Consider the following 20,809-nt stretch of genomic DNA (forward strand, 5'->3'; position numbering starts at 1 on the left):
AACTGCTATTTTCAACTTTTTCACATCTGCTTTTATCATGGGAAGAGTAATATTTTAAAAGGTACAAAGTTGTTTTTCCTTAGTTTTATGGACCCCAATCACAGAAAGAGAGCACAAGGCCCTGCCAACAATCCTCTAAACATGATTGTTTTCCCCATTCCTACCTCCCATTTGTGTGTTTTTGTTTTTTGTGGGTTTTTTTTTTTTTTTCTTTTTTGGTTGTTTTTGAATGGCTCTGGTAGGACAGGTACATTTTGTGAAATTAAAATTCTGAATAGATGGCCTTTCAATGCAGCAATTTCTTCTGCAGAATTCTGGTTATAAATTAGGAACCATTGGTCTCCTGTGGTTCTCAAAGTGAATTCCTAGAGCAGCAGCACTAGGGTCTTGAAACAATGTTATAATCAGGCCCTGTCCCACACCTTCTAAATTAGAAACTCTGAGGTTGGGGCCCAACAAAATCTTTTTAGCACACTGTCCCGGAGCTCCAAATACCCTGCTAATGTGTAGAAACCCTATGGATATGAACCACTGTTACTGTGAGGAGTGATGATGGGCTAGGAAAGGTTTAGTATCCAGGGCAAAGGATCCCAAAGAACTCCCAAACAAAAGTTCTCCCGGCTTCCTTGGGAGATCACCAAGCCCTGTACCAATCAGGTGGCAGAATTCTCAGTAAGGATGGAAGTGAGATTCCATTCATTATTCACAAATATCTAGTGAACCCTACGGAGGCTTTCATGGATTGTAGGACTAAAGTAAGACTGCAGTCCATGTACCCTTGGAGCTTACCATACACATGGCACCAAACAACTCCTTCCTTTGGCTCTCCTTAGGAGCTCTAATACTAGAATACTGCTGCTCCATTCTGAATACTTTGAGGAAATAAGGTCTTTCAGTTCTCCACCAAAAGTTTACTAACCTAAAACTTTTCCTAGTACTACATTTGCTCACTGCTTCTAGTTCTTGTTTCTCTGCTGGAGTTAAAAGGGCTAAGAATCAACATGTTGGCTGTGTATGACCATAGCTCAGTTTTCTTGTGATGAGAAGATGGGCCAAAAGAGAAACCTGATTACCTAGGGATATACAGTCACATCCTGACAACCCTACCTCAACCTTACTAGGAAACCAGAGAAGCAAGATAGCAATCAAAACCTCTTTAGCTCCACCTTCTCCACCTAAATCCCAGCATGTATAGCTCCTGGCACAGAGGGGATCAGTACTAACCTTGATAAGTAAAATGACCTGTGCTCAAAAATGCACAGAGATCTGATCTTTTTAACACTCAGGTTCTTAAATATTTCTTAACTTTCTCTTTTTTGTTTTTTGGTTTTTTTGGTTTTTGGTTTTTGGTTTTTTTTTTTTTTTTCAAAGTAATCTCTACACCAAACGTGGGATTCAAACTCACAACCCTATGATCAAGAGTCACGTTCTCTACCAACTGAGCCAGCCACGTGCCCAATTCCTTGGTGAATTCTTAGGTATCCACTAATTTAGTCAGTGATAATTACTAAGCATCATTTGTGTACCAAGCAATGTGGCCAGACAGGGGCGGGGGAGGGGGGGTGCCGCGGTAAACAAGAAACAAGATGCAGTTCTGGCCTTTGAGGGCCCACAGTCTAGCGGGGGAGATTGCCAGGTGACTAGGCCATTGTAATACAAAGTGGTGCTAGATGCAACAGGAACAAAAGAACTACATCTAGCTCCGGTGAGCCAAACGTGGGGGGTGGGGCGCAGGCAGGCAAGCATGGGATTCAGGGTGGATGAAACAGGCTAGAATTAGAGGGGGTTTTCACTTACCCCAGTTTCGCTTCACTCCTGTCCCTAGGACCCTTTCTGTTATCTTAGTAACATCTTTATCTGTGAGGAACAGTCTTTGAGTCTCAAGGGAGAAATACTGATTACCACACAATCGCAAGTAATGCTACTGCAAGATTCTAGTGTGGGAATGAATAATAAATGCGCCTACCCAGTAACAGGAGTTGTGCAAGATAAAGCAGCTAAGACTTTGTTTTTAACCAAATGCCCTGGGTGCTCCTTTCTTGTTATGGAACAAGGAGAACTTGATTATGATTCATAGAATCGTACAGATAACTCTTCTATTACAGTATAGAGACATCCTTCACTGTTTTTGTTTCTCAATTCAAGTGGTGTCAGTATATTGCTTCATTTTTTAAAGTTGTCCCTTTTCCTTGATAAATTTCCAGTTTTCATAGTCAGTGAAGATATCCACACCCTTTCAGAATTAATGGTTCCATTTGCGATATCTGACATGAACACGCCATTTCTGCCTCGATGAAAATCTCTGCCTCTGAAGGCTGGGTTTGACAGCACCATTAACTCCCCGTGGAAACTTAACATTTTATCCAAAGGTAGGCTAGAACTGTTACCTTTACAGTATTTATTGGGAAACACACCCTTCAGAAGCTGGATGTTTAAACATTCATTTCTAAATGCTCACCTGGAAAAGCGTGTTTGGCCCTTGCAACCGGGCGGGACTCAGTGGAGCAACTGGACTAAGGCTGCTCCAGAAATGTATGCTGGATAGCAGTGGACTCGGGGTCAGAAGCAATCCATTTGGTGTCTGCGAAAGAAAACACAGATTTTGATTATCTGGCCATAATCAGCAGTGCGGCTAGGTACACTAGCCACGAACCCAGAAACAAGCCTTCCCATCTTAGGAAAATCTGACAACTATGTAATTTCTGCAAGGCTGCGCAGTTTAATCTTGTTCAGCTCTGATGGTATTAGCAATTTTATAAAGGAGAAAAATATGGACAAGTTATCTTCCCTAAACACTGAACACTGTAAAACTCAAGTTTATAGCAGTATTCATCCAGACGGTTCCTTCAATTTATTTCCCTTCCCACATTAAAGGTGATTTAGTATACAAAATGGGATTCCATGAAGGGGCCTTTTTAAAAAATATATATATTTTTTCTTATTTTCCTACAGTGGACATCCATTACACACATTTTAAAGGGCCTCTCGAGCTTCACTTTCATGGGCATCAATGGCCCTTTAAGATTTTAGTACCTGTTGTTAAAATACCCTGTAGCAGCTTCTGCAAAAATTCTGAACTGGGTTTTCCAAAGATTCCACTCCGGATATGAGGCTGATGAGAATTCATCTCCCTGGCAATGGTTTGGACGAGGAAAAAAATTCTTTCTTGTTAGATTGGGTGTAAAGCCGAAACTCTGGGTTTCCCAGGAGAGTGCCAAGGACTGCATTTGCTTGCACACACACAGCAGGAGTCCTGGCCTGCAAGCGAGCTGGAGGACAGAAGAAACAACTCGCCCCAGCTGGTATGTCTGCATGGCTTTTATTCTCAGCTGAGGCAAACTCCCTGGCCCTTGGTGGTTTTGCACCTTTGCTGACTAGAAGGAGCCCCTCAGTGGTTTTGTGATGTCAATAAGGTGCTCTGTGTAAGAAGCACCACAGCAAAGGCGCCAGCATTGCCGATTACATCACTCTGGATGCTAAAGTGTTATTTTTTCCTAGAATTGGCCCCAGCAGCTTCGTTAATTATCGAGAATATCTGGCATAAACCTAAGTCGAAAGGTCTGTTCTGTTCCGCAGAAACAAACATCCAAAGGTTCTCAAACTGTGACGCTGCTGGAAGGCAAACTAATTTATACCATGTTAAGTCTTCGGTTCCACAGCATTTCCTACACATGGAATAACCTATGAGGTTACTAGAATAAATACATGTTTTAGATAAGCTTCCCACTTCTAATCCAAGGCAGTTTTACACATATGCCGGGCCATCTGGTCTGGTGATTAAGACAACGCTTCAGCATGGGCTCTGCCAGGGTTCCGACCTCAGAACTACTATTTACCACCTAGGTAACCGCTCTATGCCTTGGTTTCCAAATCTATAAAATGGGGAGGAAAAAATGCCTACCTTAACGACTGCTAGGAAAATGAAATAAGATGGTGTACGTAAAGCTCTTAATATGTGCTTGGCACATAACAAATACTCAGAAGTGTTGATCACAAGTGTACCCAACATACTTATTCAATGAATTTCATCTGTTCATGGGAGAAGTTCTCAATGTATGTATAAAAGTACTCAGGGTTCTGAAACCAGCCAAGTCAGCCAGTACCTTCAAGGCTCCTCTCAGTCATATTAGGCTGAAGTCCAGAAACTCATGTCATCTGAGAACTAACATTTGCTTGTTACTCTGGAATGAAAATCCAGCCACATTATGCCACGTTAACATTAAAAAAAAAAAAACAGTGTGTTCAGGACCTCCAGTTTACCTACCAATGAAGGTCCCAAAGCTCTTAAGAGACAGTAAGTCTTCTAGACTACAAAACCTACCTTTCTCTTATTCATGGCCATAAAAACACATCCACTCCATTTTAATCCTTTGAGCAATACATGAAGTTTTATTTTAGTCTAAAATGTGTACCCAGGTCTGGATGTGAGATGTTTGCACATCTGTTTCAAAGGGATACAGGACGTACTCAGAATATAGTAGTCTTCTGTTTCCCATGTTTAATCTTTTGGAGTATCTTTTATAACATATGCAAATAACTATTGTGAAATGACTTCATTCACTTTTCTCCCCACCCCGACCCCTCTTCTCCCTGAAGATCCTGTGGCTGTAAAGAAAAAATTATTTGGTTGCTCTTTTAAGGAATGTTCCTATTAATGCTCACCTTGGGTAATCTCCAATACAGTGTGAGTTTTTGGAGCCTCTTTCCACAAGCTCCTGGAATCAAGGTGGGCTGGGCCTAAGGGCTAGACACTAAAGAAAGAAGCCAGAGCAAAATGCATGCTTCCTCTTCCTTCACCAAAAAATACTTTAGCAAATGGGCTCTTTTGAATGGCAAACAGGGAGTTCCTGATCCCACCAGCTGCAGGGAAAGAGAAGCCCTAGGATCTGAGGCAAAGGTCATTGATGTTCAAGGGGAAAGACCATCTAACCAGGATCTTGTTTTCATCCTCAACTCAGTTCTTCTTCCACATAATACAGTCTCCTACAAAGCCTGCACATTCAAGTTAAACCTGGTGAGCTGGCATTGCCCAGACATCCCCCATCTTTATGCCCTGGTTCATGGCCCTCTGCCTGGACCACGTCCTCAGACCTCTTCCTCTTTCCTACCCCTGCCTCCCTCTGACCGTGAACACTCCACCTCCTCAAAGGAGACTTTTCTGCTTTTCCCTCCATCAAGTGACAGTTCTCTTTTTCCTGAATCTTTGTAACACTTTATAACCCCTTTTTCCCTTAACAATTTCTGTGTCATATTATGGTAATTTGCATATTCTTTTTATACTTTTTTCTGTAGCCTTTAAGGTAGCATGCTTATCTTTATTCCTCCTATAGTACCCGTTTTCTAAATACTTGATGAGTTGAAGCGATCTGTAGCTCTAGGTATGTGACTGTTGGACATACCTGTTATGACCTGTTGGACATGTCCACTGGAATGCCCATGTTCAAACTGAACACCTCACATTCTTTCCAAGTCTAGTGTTTCTTAGGACTCCTCCATTTCTATCAACAATACCAGCCATTTATCCACTTAAAAATACAGAGTGCATGATAATGTATCAGGTGCCAGAGATACAATGATAAAACAAGACATGATCCATGGACTTACAGCCCTGTCTACAATCCAGCATCTCGTCACTGAGATGCAAAATGACCTCCCACTTGCTACAACATCTGGGGACGACCTGTGGATCCTTCTTTGAACTGACTCTGATTTTTGCCCCCCATTTCCTTTCCTGCTGCGTTCAAGGTCCTATAAGCTTAGAGATGGCATTCAGTAAATGCCTCCTAAACCAGCTGCTGTACCTCTGGTCCCTCTTTCTATCTATTCTGAGCACTGCCACCAAATCAGTCACCCTAAGATGCTATTTGAAATTCTTCCAGTTTCAGGGGGAAAAAATTCCTTAGCCACAATTCTAGGTTCCCCTATAACCTAGTTTCATAGGCTTCTTAATTTCTCTAGATGAACCTTCCTACATGGCTTGATGTGTCCTGAACACTAAAGAATTCCAACCCACCAGTTCTTCAGCACTCGTTACAAAACTTCCCTGACTACGTAACCCACATTTCCCCGCACTAGACACGTTCCATGGGTGATCTCATCCATTTCCATGATTTTAAGCACCCCTTACATGTTGGTGACTCCCTAACTTATCTCCAGGCCCAAACTCCTCAGCTCCAGCTGTATGTATGTAGCTGGATGTTTGCTCCTTTATGTCCTATAGATTTCTCAGCCCAAAATGAACTTGTAACCAACCTTTCACCATGAGCTGATTCTTCCTCCCATGCTCCTCATAGTCAATTCCTGGCTCTCCCCTACAACCTTCACACCTGATTAGTCACCAAATACTATGGACAATTCCTTATGTCTCTCTCAGATCTGTCTCCTGTGGCCCCATCCCAGGGTCACAGCCTTAGATCTAGATCCTCCTTGTCTTTCATCTGGAATATTATCATAGTATCCTAACTGGGTCCAGCCTCACCCCCACCCTAATCTACATCATCAGGATGACTTATAAAACACAACTCTATGTCACTCATGCCCCATTTCCCACTGCGTCCTTCACCTTTGGAATTTATCCCTCCATGCCTTATTAAACTACTGTACTGCCCCTACATAGTAAGCTAGTTCACATCTTTATGGCTTGCTGCTCCTCTGCCTACAATATCCTCCTCACCTTACGTGCCAGATGACTGCTACCGATCCTTCAACACCCTGCCCAAGTGTGAACATGTCTCCCATGAAACTCTGTCAATATTCTTCCCCAACCTCAGCAGCATTAATACTTTCTTCCTTAGTATTTCTTTTGTACTGATTTGGGACATTATATTAAACCATTTAAGGCAAGTTATGAGCTATTTACAGTCAGGAACTATCTAACTGACGTTCGTATCCCCAGCTCCAAGCACAACAGCTACACACGACAGGTGCTCAATTCCTATATGCTGAATTGAACTAAACGATCTTTCCCTCTTCTGTTCCTAATGGTGCTTTTCTGCACTGTGTATCTGACTCTTGCCACGTGCTGTTGTCTATCTGTATGCCTTGTCTTGGCTAGGTTAGAAGGTCTTAAAAATAGGCACTGTATATACTTCTGGTATCCTTTCAGTGATCTGCAAATAATGTAAATATTTGCTGAAAGACTCTAAAAGGAATTATTGTATCTCTCGAGTTAAAACCCCAGCAAGCTGGTAATTTCCTATCAAAACAAGTCTAAAAGTTCCTCAGCCAGTTTTCAGAGACATCTGTCATTTCACATCACCCTAAGTTCTATTGCCCCATATTCTTCACCTATTTGACAGCAAGCTATAAGCTCAGGAGAGCAGGAACTGTCTGTCTTGCTCGCCTCTGTACACCCCAATCACTAGCAAATGGTAGGTGTTTACCAGTTATCTCCCAACAAGAACTATTTGCAGATTATTTGATTTGATAATTTGAGGTACCAAGACTTCGGTAAGTCTTTCAGGCTTTAGAAAATAAAGGAGAGGAAATCAGGGTGTCCATTTAACATTTTGTTGTACCAACAAACATCACAAATCTTAGTCTCTCATGGACGCCAACAGAATCCATGACAGTGCCATTCTGGAGTTAAAAACAAATCCTCAACCAAATAAGGTAACTACTTCTGGAGACTCCCGGAGTTGCCCAAATTCAATAAAAACATCAATTTTGAAGACTTTAAAAGAGAAGTTCAATCACACATAAGTCTGCATAGCACTGACTCTGCTGATCTTAATGAAAGGGGGACCCGAACTCCCTAAGAGTCTGAAGTAGGTGTCGTCAGTGGTAGGAGGGGAAAAAGGAGTAGGAGCAGAGCTGGAGAGCAGGCACTGGGACCATGATGGCAACAGATAGAGAGGAGAGAGGCTCCAAGGTGGAAAGTGGGAGGGTTCTACCACAGTTCCTTTATCTTGGGAATTCAGAGCCCAGGGTAGGAAGAAACTTCAGCTGGAATGTCAGCACGCAGAACTCTACCAGCAACATCATTCACTGCAAAGAGCTTCTAAAAGGACAACCTCTCCTATAGGGTCAGTATAGAGAAAGCTGGACGCTAAGCTGGAGAAGTGTTCTAGAGAGTGGGATGAAGGGAAAAAACAAACTTTCATCCTCTTGTGATAATGGCCTAGGAGACAATAAGACGAGAGCCTATTCCAGAGCAGAGCTCCTCAGAGAACACATCCATTTTACTCCAAATTCCCACCTGATGATTTTGGCCCAAAGCTGTTACATCTACCAGTAAATGAAAGGAGGTTCTCGCATTGCGGTCCTCTGCCAGCTGTCTCTACTCAATTAGTGCCATTCAAGGCTGCCGCTAATCAAACAGCCTGGGGCATGCATGCTCAGACTCTGACGGTGAGTTCATGCCCCAGTGCCCGCATATATCCAAGTTCAGCATCTTAAACATCACACATGAGATTAACAGAGGCCTTGGCATGAATGAAGGGAAAAGCAATGCGCCAACCGCTAATTCTGAACTAACTACATTGCTAAGAGATGAGGAGGGAGACAATGAACAGAAGAGGCAAATGGAAGGAAGAGGGACAGAGGACACCAAGGTGCAGAAGATACAGAGAACTGGAAGTTCTAACTGGCACTCTTTAGGCTTCCATGGTGCCTGGCTAGGAATCATGAGGGTTTCGCATCCTGGCTCCTCCCTCATCTCAATATCTATAGCTCATGCCATAAGAGAGAACATCCTTGCTTTTCTACCAACAGTCCAATATGACCTCTGACTGAGCTCCAACTACATCGCTTCTCGGTACACAGCTGGCTTTTGTATTCTCTGCCCTCAGTTCCTCGTAGTCCGTGCTTGACGGGAGTCTGAATGATCATCATGTCTGTCTATATTTGTAATCTTGGATCCTTAAAAAATCAAGAGTAATCTCAGCTGCACTGTACAGATCCCAGCAAATGCACTACAAGTATTTTCGATGGGAATGGAGATTATGGTTTTGGGTGAGCGGCAGAACGACGAACATTTTTTCATGTACACCATAGATGACATTTCAAATCTAAATTTGGGCCTATGCAAGGTAGGTGGTTTAATATGATCCCCGAAGGGAAAAGTAACCACATGACCCCAGTTCACACCAAGACCCTCTTAATCCTACCCTTCCTTCTGCCATATTTCTATCTGAAAATAACTGGGAATTATTCTCAGGATAAGATAAAATATAAACAAACAGTTCTTGAGATAAACTATATCCCTGGGAACTTCATTTTCAGGGTATCAAGTTATTAGAGCACACCTTTCATTTCTTCTAAAGCCAACTGTTAAGAAAAGTTGACAGGACAGTCCCGCCGGTAACAAAATGTTTACATGCAAACAGTGTCACGTTGCACACAGCACACTCCACCGAGGAAAGTAATTTCTGCAGTCGAAAATACTAAGGTAGGAGGGAAACCAATGAACTGTGAGAATGAGACATCACTGCTGCCTGTGGGAGAAAAGCCCCAAGTCTCCTTCAGGAGAGGAAACCCCCAGAATTGACCTGGAAGTAAAGGGAAGGCTTTCACTCGTGCCCTCTGCAGGGATTGCAGGGAAATGGGCTCACTCTTTAGGATGAGACGGGCTGCTGCAGGTGACCTTGCTTCAGACTGTCCCCTGAGGATGAACCGTGGCTCAAGGCTTAGTTTTTTGTTTTTTGGGTTTTGTCGAGATTTTATTTTCAGAGAGATCACAAGTAGGCAGAGAGGCAGGCGGGGGGTGGGGTGGGGTGGGGAGCAGGCTCCCTGCTGAGCAGAGAGCCAGATTCGAGGCTCAATCCCAGGACCCTGAGATCATGACCTGAGCTGAAGGCAGAGACTTAACCCACTGAGCCACCCAGGCGCCCTCAAGGCTTAGTTGACGAGTCACTCAAAGCAGCTCCTGGGGGAGCGAAATCTCTGAGAATCCAAATCCTACATTGATTTCTAGGCCCACCTTAAAGAGCTGGAGGATTGTCAAGCCCAGACAGGTGTGACTGTTCTGTCCGATCTCCGAGAAACCACTTGGGTGAATGAATATCCCACCCGAGTCCTGCCCTTTCTCTGCTCTCTCCCTCCCTGTGGCCCCCCTTGGCTGCACTGGGTACAGAGCTGACACTGCTAGAAGGTGAGGGAATTCAAGTCCTGAGATGACACCGTCTCCCAAAGCCAACCCTTAACTCCTCTCACTCCACTTAGCACGACCTTGTAGCCACCCCGGCCCCTCGGCTTGATCCAAAGGCACTCTCAGCCAGACACCTTACATCTACTATCCTGTCATGGCACCAGACCCCTGCCCTTGCCCTCTCTCTCCTCAGGAAGCCCTGGTCCCCTTTCTTAGACTCCCTGGTACCAGCTCACAAGCAAGGTCCTACCCTTGCAGCTGGGCTGAGGACCATTCACTCTCATCTGCCCAAGGCGCAAGTCCTCTCTTAAAGCATCTAGCTTTCCAATGCTTTCCCCTCTCCTGTTTCAGGCTGTTCTAGAAGTTCCTGTCTCCCAGTCCTGAGTCGAGTATCCCCTTGTTCACATCCTCATTCTATCCCGGCCTCACGTCAAGGTACGCTCCTCCCCTCGGCCCAACCATAACCTTCCTCAGTCCCACTGGGCAGAGCAACCCTAAATTCACTGTGTCCAGATCCAAAACTCCAGGGCCAGCCTGAGCAGCTTTCCTGAGACAACAGGACTGGCCATCTGTTCGGAGATGGTGATGCAGGCTCACAGAGAAAGCAGATACGGAAATCTGAATTGGCCTTGGTCTGGCTTGAGATCTTTCTAAACCTTACAGCTGTGAACACAAAGGAGGCCAGGGGAGGAGATACTCAGGTCACGCCTACCACCGCCTCCCCCCCCCCCCCCCCCCCCCCCCCCCCCCCCCCCCCCGCCAACTTCTCAAGTTACTTCTCTGAGTTACTCACTCAGCAGCCCCTAGTCCCTGGACAGTTTTGTTTGATCAGAAAATGCCTGATCAATAGCACATATGCTCATTCTGACCAGTAACTGAGCCCTGAGCCCTCCCCTCCATGGTGGCAGCTCAGCAGCACTAGCTCACAAGCTGGGGCGGACACAAAATCCTTGGGACACAATCAGTTTGGGAGAAGCCATGGAGAGGAGAGTGGCCAAGAGCTGCTCTCAGTTGTTTGGCAGACTCCACAGATGGTTACGCTCAGGGACAACTGGAGGTTTTCCCAGTGGACACGCCAAGAACATTTTATTTAAGAGCATGGATTCTGGAGCAGGAGAACCAGGTTCAAATTTGCTCCTCCCACCTGCTAGCTGTGAGACCTTGGATGAGCTACTTTACCTCAGTGCCTCATTTACCTCAGCTGGAAAAATGGGACAGAAGAGCATCTACTTTATGGGCCAGCCACGAAGAATGACTGGAGTGGTGCGTGCGAAGTGTCTGGAACAGTGGCCAGCAAACGTGAGCCCCTGTGACACTGCTGCCCCTTCTGACGGCTACATCAGGGTTGGTGATGGCAACGAGAGCAGGGGCAGGTGAGGGAGCTCCCACTGGCCTCACGGTCCCGGAAGGATACCTGCCAGCTATAGCTCTCTCGGACCATGGCCATTATCCCATCCAGTCCTCCCAATAATACATTTCACAGATGTGGAAACAGCAGAGAGCAAGGGCCCACTGTCTCAGGGCTCCCCAGCAGTGTAGCCAGGAACCAAATCTGGTCTGTGACACCAAAGCCAATGTGCTTCACCTCTGCCACCAAAGTGTGTCCAATTTTCCAGAGGAAGCAGAAATAGACTTTACCAACCCCAGCTCTGCCTTTGCCCTGCGAACGCCAGCCGGACAAGAAAGAGCATGTGCATATGATATTTAAAGGAAAAGGCTGCCTTCTCCTAGAGGAGTTAATGATGGGTTTTCTCAGAATAGCACTGCTTTTGCTGAAGATTCTTCCTCACTGCATGTGGGACAGTGCAGATCCACACAGACGAACATGTGGGACAATGCAGATCCACCCAGACGAACACAACGGCAGCGTCACGTAACATCTATCTTCTCAGTTACAGAAAGCAAACGGCTACTTATCAGATGCCCCCCCAGAGAGGACCCCATCATAGAAATTTCATGAAGCTCAGGGGCACCTGGACAGCTCAGTCGGCTAAGTGTCCGACTCTTGACTTCGGCTCAGGTCGTGATCTCAGGGTTGTGAGATCGAGCCCCATGTCGGGCTCCGCGCTGGGCGTGGAGCCTGGTTAAGATTCTCTCTCTCTGCTCCTCCACCCTCCTTTCTCTCCCTTAAAAAACAAAACAAAACAAAAAAAGATCTCTTAAAGCCCAAATGCCTTCTGAAATGTCACTCAGTCTGCTCGACTTTCCCTAGGAAGATATTTGGATCTGCTTGGAAGGCCCGGGTGATGTTCCATAATTGGATCACCTTCAGCCACTGAAAGCAAGAAACCAGGGAAGCATCCCACCGTAACCAATATCCCAAACCTCTTCTCTTGTGGACACCTTGGTCTGGGGATGATGAAGTAACTGCCCTTTATACTCCCACCGTGACTCTGGTCTATGGGCCCTAAGATGATCTTTGAAAGGGCCGAAGGAAGCTGCCTTGGTTGCTTTCTTCCTTTCCACTCTGTCACCGAGTCTGATGCAGCCCCAGCACGGGGACGGGCTCTTACCTGTGCGGTGAAGAAGGCTGGGGTGAGGGATCCCGAGGGGAGAGCTGGGCTGTTGAGGGCGATGGAGCCGATGTCAGTGCCGGAGAGCACCAGCGGGGGCGCGGAGATTTCCAAGCCTTTGGGTTTTTTGGCCTTTGGGGGAAGAGATGGAGACCTGGTCTTGGAGCCCGATGACAGGTTCAAGGGCTCTAGGGAATCGGAGTCATGGCAGGCGGCCTCCAGGAAGAGGCTTCTGTGTTCAGAAGGGAGGGGCGAGCTGGGGGACAGGGACGGGGACCGAGACGAGGAGGGTGAAGCGGACGAAATGCTGGCGGCATTTGGCAACATTAAAGAGGAGACCTTGGCTGAGGCCGACGAGGCCAGGAAGGCCTCCGACGTGGAGGGCAGGGGCACCACGGGCCTGCTGGCGTGCTTGTCGCTTTTATTGGTCACAAACCTGATGACAGTCCTGACTTCTTCCACGGGAGGGCTGTCTTCCGGCTGCTCCTCCAGCTTCTCTGTCTTGATGGCCTTGAAGGATTCTGGTGGGTTCTGCAGGGAATTAATGGTGAAGGACGAGTACAGGCCTGAGTGGATGTATTCGTTGCGGCTGGCGCTTTTGAGGGCCGACAAGCCGTGTCTGTGGGCCTCTCGGCCCTCGGAGGGGGCCTTGCACTCGCTGTCCTGCAGCAAAAGGCTCTCCCGGCTGATCTCCACCGCGTGAGGGTCCATTTTCAGTATCTCCGGGAAAGACACAAACTTGTACACAAACTTCTGCCCAATCACCTTTTTGATGATGTTCTGTGAACACAAGAAGAGACAGTGAAAAGATCAGTGCACCCAGAGAAAAATGAGGAAGATGTTCGTTGGCAGGGGGAGTTTGGCTGGCAGCAGCACGAAACGTGCCTCCTGATGGACACGTCTTGGCTACGGTGCTACAGAAAGGGGACTCGGGCTGGAGGCAGCAGAATTCGATCTGCTTTCCAGTTCTGTGGTTACGAACGGTGTGAGCTCTGGCACAGTGATGGCCGTTTTTAGTTTCCTCATCTGTGAAGTAAGAGTTATTCTACCTAATAACGCCCAGGCCGGCCCCATTTGCTAAGGACTTACTATGTGGCCAGCAATGTCCATGTACCATCTCATAAGCATCTGTACGGAAATCCTAAAGAGAAGGTGTTATTACCCAAAAACTAAATGACTGGACTCCCATTTTAAAACTTAAGAAGATAAGCTTACAGCGCTTAAATAACCCACATGAGCCACATGGTAGGTAAGTGGTCGAAGCAGCGTTTCCTTCGCCATAACGCAGTATTGTCTTACCTACCTCTGGGACTTGTGAGAATTCAATGAAATAATAATAGGAAGGCCTTCTGTAAGCTGGAACACATTATAGAAATGTAAGTTATTATCACCAGCCACCACAATGTTTTCTTAAGTCATGTAGCCATTTTTTTTCTTTTCAATTTTCTGCCAAGAAAGCCACTGGAGGAAAAAACAAATTGTCTACTTTGATATTTACATCACTCCTACAGTATTTTAAGTCACTAGTATCTACTTCTGGCTCTTCAGTTTATGGCTCCAAGTCCTCAAACATTAGGATGTAAATGAAAACCAATAATCACGCCAGAAATGTTCACACCCCTTTGGGAGAACAGACTTCATCGGAAAGACTCTCTACTGTTCTTGCGGTTTATTACATGGGAACATCAGCAAATATCTATCAAAGGTTTGTGGGGTGCAAGGTGTTCCACGGAGACCAAGATGGTCTCCCTAGAGCACAAAGAGCTAGCAGCGCCATCCTGTGGGGAAAAGACCCAGAAAGGTTTCCTTGCAAACTGCTCCTCCTAAAACTTGGGTATTGAGTGAGGGTATTAAAAAAAAAAAAAAAAATCATTTGGGGGAGAACTACTTTAGAAACAGTAACTCCTATTGAGCACCTACTATATACCGGATTTGTGCGCAAGCTCTCTGATCCGTTCTCATACCTCATCCTTCTGGAGGATGGAAGGTGTCCTCTTAAGACACAAGCTCAGAAATGGGCAGTCATCCGTCCAAAAACCACCACGATCTTCTCATTCTGGAGCCTGAGCTTTTTCACATTTCCACAAAAATTTCGGTGGGGAGAGTCAAGGAACCCCTTAGTAGAGGTGAAATTTTCAAAATGGAGATGGCGTGGACAGGTAACACTTTATTACTTTTAGGTGGTCCCAAGTCTAGTGAACATGACCACCACACAGAGTGTAATATTTTTTTTTCCTCGTGATGAGTACTTTTAGGATCTCCTCTCTCAGCAACTTTCAAATATGCCATAGAGACAAAATTTAATTAAATTTGATGTTCCTTTTGTGATCATCGTTTGGTATATAAACATAAGTATATTACGTTTTTGCCTTCCCTCTTGTTACATTAAAGCATGCTGTTTTGCAGTTTTCTTCCTTAAACAGATCATCAAATCCCAGAAGTGAATTTATCCAGCCATCCGGAGGGGAGGGCATATTTACTATGCCACTGGGATTTCTGAGCAGGAATCCCTCAGGGCAGGCAGCGAAGGGAGGGACACACAATGTCCCCATTCAGCACCGGAAATCCCAGTAACGCAAATCTTGGCGAACCTCCGCTCAGCACCAGCCCACAGGAGGCTCCCATCCCCTGAGCACATTAGATTCTTAGATTCAAGGCATAACAGTTCCAGTGCCTGGCAGCCTGGTGCTGGAGACTGCAGATTTAAACACCTGAAGGCCATTTATTCCATCTGACCTCAACTGCACACACAACTAGCAAAGCTCAACACTATTTACATACCTTCCAAGAAATTCAGGAAACTTATAAGTTCCACCTGGGCCTTGATGGTGGCGTCTCAGTGGGCTCCCCACCAGGCATGGGTACACAACATGCCTAAGTGAAGTCCACTCCCGGCAGGATAGGGTTAAATAAGGGTGTCACCCGTGCCACCTGACCCAGACTGGGTTCTCAGTAAGAAGAAAAGACACTTGCCTGGAGTGTTCTGCTGCTACGATTCTAAGATATTTCTGGTCTTCGTTAATATTTTTCTCCCTAAGTGAAAACTTTATGTTGTCCTCAGCCAGTTCCAACATCCATCTAAACTGACTGAGTCATTAAAGCCCAAATAATTACACAGAAAAAAAGAGAAACTGTATGGTCTGAATCATTTCTTCAGGCATATTCTCGTAAAAAAAATTTTTTTTTAACTTTTAATTTTTACCTTTAATTTTATTACAGGTATTCAGAATATAACATCTGAGCAGGGATTATATGCATAAGCAAACCAAGGAGTCATTTGGGGTTGTGATTAAAAATAACAAAAAGGCCTCTCCTCCTGAAAATGGTTGGGAACTGAAAGGTAGTCTCAAAGAGCAGGGCTTTGATGTATTAAAAAGAACAAAGAAGGAGCATCTGGGGGGGGAGGGGCTCAGTTGATTTCAGCTCATGAAATCAAGGTCATGATCTTAGAGTCCTGGGACTGAGCCCTGCACTGGGCTCTGTGCTCAGTACAGAGTCTCCTTCTCCTTCTACCTCTGCTCTTCCCCACCCCCACCCCATCTTTCTCTCTCTCTCAAATAAATAAAATCTTAAAAAAAAAAAATTGGGAACAACTTACATGACTATCGACTGATAAATGGATAAACAAAATGTATATTCAGACTACAGAACATTATCCAGCCATAAAAAGGAAATTAGTACAGACACATGCACCATGAATGCATTATGTGAAAGAAAGGCCGCGTATGTAATGATTCTATTTCTATCAAACGTCTAGAATAGACAAACCTAAAGAGATAAGAGTCATTTCCTAAGATTTGGGGGTGACATGGAAGAATTGAGGGGTCACACTAAAAAGTATGGGTTTGGGAGGGATAGTGAAAATGTCCTAAGGTTTACTGTGGTTTTGGATGTACAACTCTGTAGATATACTCAAAGCCACTAAACTGTATGCTTTCAATGGGTCCACTGGATGGTATGTGAATCATACATCACAGAAGCGGTTTCTTTTTTTTTTTTTTTAAGATCATGAAGAATCTTTTTTCCCCCAGCTTTACTGAGATGGAACTGACATACAACATTGTGAAGTTTAAGATGTACAATATGAAGATCTGATGCATGTATATCATTGCAAAATGCTTACCACAATTAGGTTAGTTAACACATCCACCACTCATGTAATTACCATTTTCTTGTGGTGGTGATAACATTTAACTCTCCTCTCTTAGCAACTTATAAGTAGGTAATACAGTATTGTTAACTGCAGTCACCATCCATACCTTACATCTCCATAACTTACTCATTTTGTGACTGGAAGTTTGTACCTTTGACCAACAACTACTCATTTCCCCACCCTTCAGCCGCCCAGTGACCACTGCCGGTAACCACTCTACTCTCTGTTTCTAGATCTGCTTTTTTAGATGCCATGCATAAGTGAGATAATTCAGTATTTGTCTTTCTCTTATTCCATTTAGCATAATGCTCTCGCGGTCCATCCAAACATTTACCTTTAAATGGAAGATGGTGGGAATCTTCTATGGCTGGATGGTGATGGTGATAACCCTACTCTGAAGATAAAAAAGGAGCCTCCACAAAGGACACTGAATTCAGCCATCGAAAGAGGGGCCCCGTGGCAGCTGCTGCTTCTGGGGTGGGGGGAGTTACCAGGACACCACTGGAGCTTTTGAGGAAAAGGTTACAGTGGTGGGGATGGAGCTGACCAGAAGGAGGAAGAAACCTTTGGAAAGAATCAGCATGGGCCTTGCTGGTCTATTCCAGCAGGAAAGATGGAGTAGATCTGGCTACCGGACAGTCTGGGCATGAAGGGGTGTGGAGTGTGCAGGAAGGAGGTCAGGTCACTGTAGCCCCGCTGTTTGAGAGCCCAACCCTGCACAGGGGAAATCTGCTCACAGGAGGGGAGCCAGGAAGGGAAGCCTCCCCACCAGGATGTCCACAGCCTGAGCCCTAGGTAGTAGGTAGACTGAGAGGAAGCATATGCATGGCAGCCAAAATGACAGCCCCTTACCTTCCACAGGCAGACCCTGGGAGCTTGGGGTGGCATGCACGTTTAAAGATATCTCTATGGTCTCTGAAGAGTTTGTCCCGCAAGAAAAAGTAAAACCTGTTTAATCTTATTTGACTTTATGACAATGCTTTCAATAAGCAAATGTTAAATGTGTTGAGACTTGACTTGTGTACCAGTGTTGTAATTTTTCAAGCTAAAAGTGTCCCCAAAGGCCATGTCCTATATCTGATTTTTCCCAGTAAATGAGGCAAAGCAATTATAAGGCCTTCCTCAAACATCTAGCCGTCTAAAATGGACAGGTGAGGGGTGCCTGGGTGGCTCAGTGGGTTAAAGCCTCTGCCTTCAGCTCAGGTCATGATCCTGGGGTCCTGGAATCGAGCCCTGCTTTGGGCTCTCTGCCCATCAGGGAACCTGCTTCCTCCTCTCCTGCCTCTCTGCCTACTTGTGATCTGTCAAATAAATAAATAGTCTTTTAAAAAAATTAATAGAAAATAAAATGGAGAGGTGAATCATCCTGCCTATACAAACAAGCTGGCTGTTAGAGGGAGGTCAGGGTATGCTGCTCTCAGGATTTCAGAGGGTCTTCAAATGGAAATCTCAAGGTTCTCAGTATGAAAAACCTGAGATCAGATGCTTATGTAAGGAAAGAGCTAGTCACCCAGTAAACCCCCCAAAACAAATGGATAAAGCAGGCCAAATTTTGCCTTTCTGACATTTCCTTGGGAATCTATAAGAACCTCCCCTTTCCCCTCCCCCAATCCCAAGAACAGTTAAGAATACGTTAAGCACTACAGAATACTAAATAAAAAGTCCGGTCAAAACAAAACAAAACAAAACCAAAGAGAGAGAGAGAAGAGAAGAGAAGAAATGAAAAGAAAAAAAAAAGAGTGTGCCCCACGAGGAGTCTGCTGAGAAAACTCACCGTATAGAGGACTAATGGATAGTAGTAGTTGCTGAGTACCTATTACCTGTCAGGCCGGGTACAAAGAACTTGGCCACTGTTAACTCATTTAAACCTCTGAGAGTCTGGAGCTATTAGGATCCCCATCTTAGAGATGGGCAAACTGAGGCTGAGAGAGTATAAATTACCTATGTTCACAAGCTAATACACAGGCAGTCTGATTCCAGAGCCCTTGGCCACAATGCAATGGGATACAAGACTCGGGCTGAGACCGCCCAGGACACAAGAGCGCTTGGGGACAGGCTCTTATTATGAAAAGTGATGTGAGTATTTACAGAAAGTCGGTTTTCTCACCCCTTCCTCCCAGACCCACAAGTATGTGTTGCCTACAGTTGCCTGGTAACCTGACAAATGCTGTCTGTGTCCTGCTGAGCAGAGCGACTTCTCCAGCATGGTTTTAGACCAACAGTTGCACACATCTACTTGCCTTTATACATGTGGGACCAGCCTCCCTGTTCATCATTTCCCATTCAGTGTGTTTCCACAACCAGGCTGGATTCCTGACCCTACATTCCGTGTGAGGTCACAGGCAGCAAAGGATGACCAACTTCAGGAGGGGAAACACAACATCCACCCCACACACCCTCCGTGGAAGTTCCAGGCGGCAGCAGAAGCTGCTTCCACCACAGCCACGTCCAAGTTGGTGTCTTGAGATGGCAGGAGCCTCAAGGGCAAGCAGCCTGTTGGGGGCAGGACCAAGGTGGCCATCTTGGGCAGAGCAGCCCTTCCTGATTCACCAGCCACCTCTGGGAACGGAGGGACCAGTGAGAGTCTCCCTAAGTTATTTCCTGCTAACTGGATGGAAAACATAGAAAACAAGTCAGTTTTCTATTTTCCTCCCTTCCCTGTTGCCCTGACAGGTTCCAGGCATACTGGTAACAATAGAGGTGCCTGTAAGTGTGTTTAAATATGTAAACAGACACTCAACTCTGCCTTCTCCTCGCATTAAAGAGAAAGAAGGGGCCTGTGTAAATAATGCTATACAGTGGATAAATTAGAAATGGGTCTACTGTATTGTGATCGTGAAAAAAAATTATATGCAGTGCCAGGTAATGAAGAGATGCTCGAGGAATTCAATTTACCTTCTTAATTTTGATGTTATGAAGGATAATATTAAATTAACTGCATGTTTGTTGAGTGAATGACTCTCACTATAAAGAGAATTGACCCAGGTGGGAAACCGGAGGCTTTACCCCATGAGAGAGAGAATTTTCTGTAGCTGATCCCCAGGCTGGTTCAAGCTCCACGTGAATGTGTCCCATATGTGTAAGTGTATGTGCTTTCTTGTCGGCATTTTTAGACTGAAAACTCCCAGGCATATGGTAAGGGCCATAAGCAAAACCTTACAACCCCATAACTCCTGTGAGAGCTGAATAAACTTGGATTGCACATATCCACATCCATGGCAAATACAAGCAGTCTGTGTCAGCTCTGCCCTGGTACCCCAATTTTGATCTAAGGTCATGCACCGGACTTGCCAGTGCTCAGATTTCTCACCACAGCTGTTGCTTCTCCCTGGGCTGCTCATGGCCCCAGGAGGAGCCAGACTAGTTATGGGATCCCCATCAGCATGGCTACCATGCCCTTGCCTCCCCACCATGGGAGGGCTTCAGGAACCACAGGACGCCTCCCCTCTGATTCTGCAACTCTCCTATCTTGTTCTCAAAACGGAGAGATGTCGGCGGCTCGTGAACACAGCAGGAAAGGTGGTGTAGGACATTCTTCCCAACAGCCCGATCTCTTCCTAATCTCACAGCAGCAGGGGCTGCAGAGGAGAGAGTCCTAGATCCTTCCATAAATACCTACTTGGCTCTGTCACAAAGGCTGACAGTGGGATTATAAGGAATGGTCCTAGAGAGTCAGCTGCCTCAGTTTCCCCATCTATAAAATGGGAACTGATCTACCATCTGCCTCATGGGATTGAATGAGATAATCCATATAAAGCTTACAGCAGAACACCTGCTACAACCACACGTGATAATCCCCAATACATAGCAGATCTCAGTATTTTTGTCCGCCCATGTAAGCAAAAACAAAACATAAAATTTACTTCCTATCCACTCCAGTGGCAAACAAATATAAAAATTAAACCTCCTAGAAGGCTGTGCATATCCCCCTCACTCTGTCCACTGTCCTGGGTACCACGCTGGGGCGTATGGCAGACAGATTATATCTGGTTTATATATCTCAACCAACAGGGGGAAACATGATGTTTTATTTAGTTGGGTTCAGACAAAAAATAG

The 20,809-nt window shown here is 45.4% G+C and overlaps 1 protein-coding gene across 1 annotated transcript in view; it reads right to left on the reverse strand.

Annotated features, from left to right (window-relative positions):
* Nucleotides 1-20,809, reverse strand: part of ELK3 (ETS transcription factor ELK3) — a 67,330-nt gene that overhangs the window by 6,840 nt on the left and 39,681 nt on the right. The window contains exons 3-4 of the mRNA XM_032346707.1: nucleotides 12,601-13,380; nucleotides 2,459-2,581 (exon numbers count right to left, since the gene is read on the reverse strand). Coding sequence (XP_032202598.1) covers nucleotides 2,459-2,581; nucleotides 12,601-13,380 — 903 coding nt within the window. The remainder of the gene's footprint in view (nucleotides 1-2,458; nucleotides 2,582-12,600; nucleotides 13,381-20,809) is intronic.

This window comes from Mustela erminea, chromosome 6 (genome assembly GCF_009829155.1).
Source record: "Mustela erminea isolate mMusErm1 chromosome 6, mMusErm1.Pri, whole genome shotgun sequence".
In the NCBI taxonomy this organism is placed as follows: domain Eukaryota; kingdom Metazoa; phylum Chordata; class Mammalia; order Carnivora; family Mustelidae; genus Mustela; species Mustela erminea.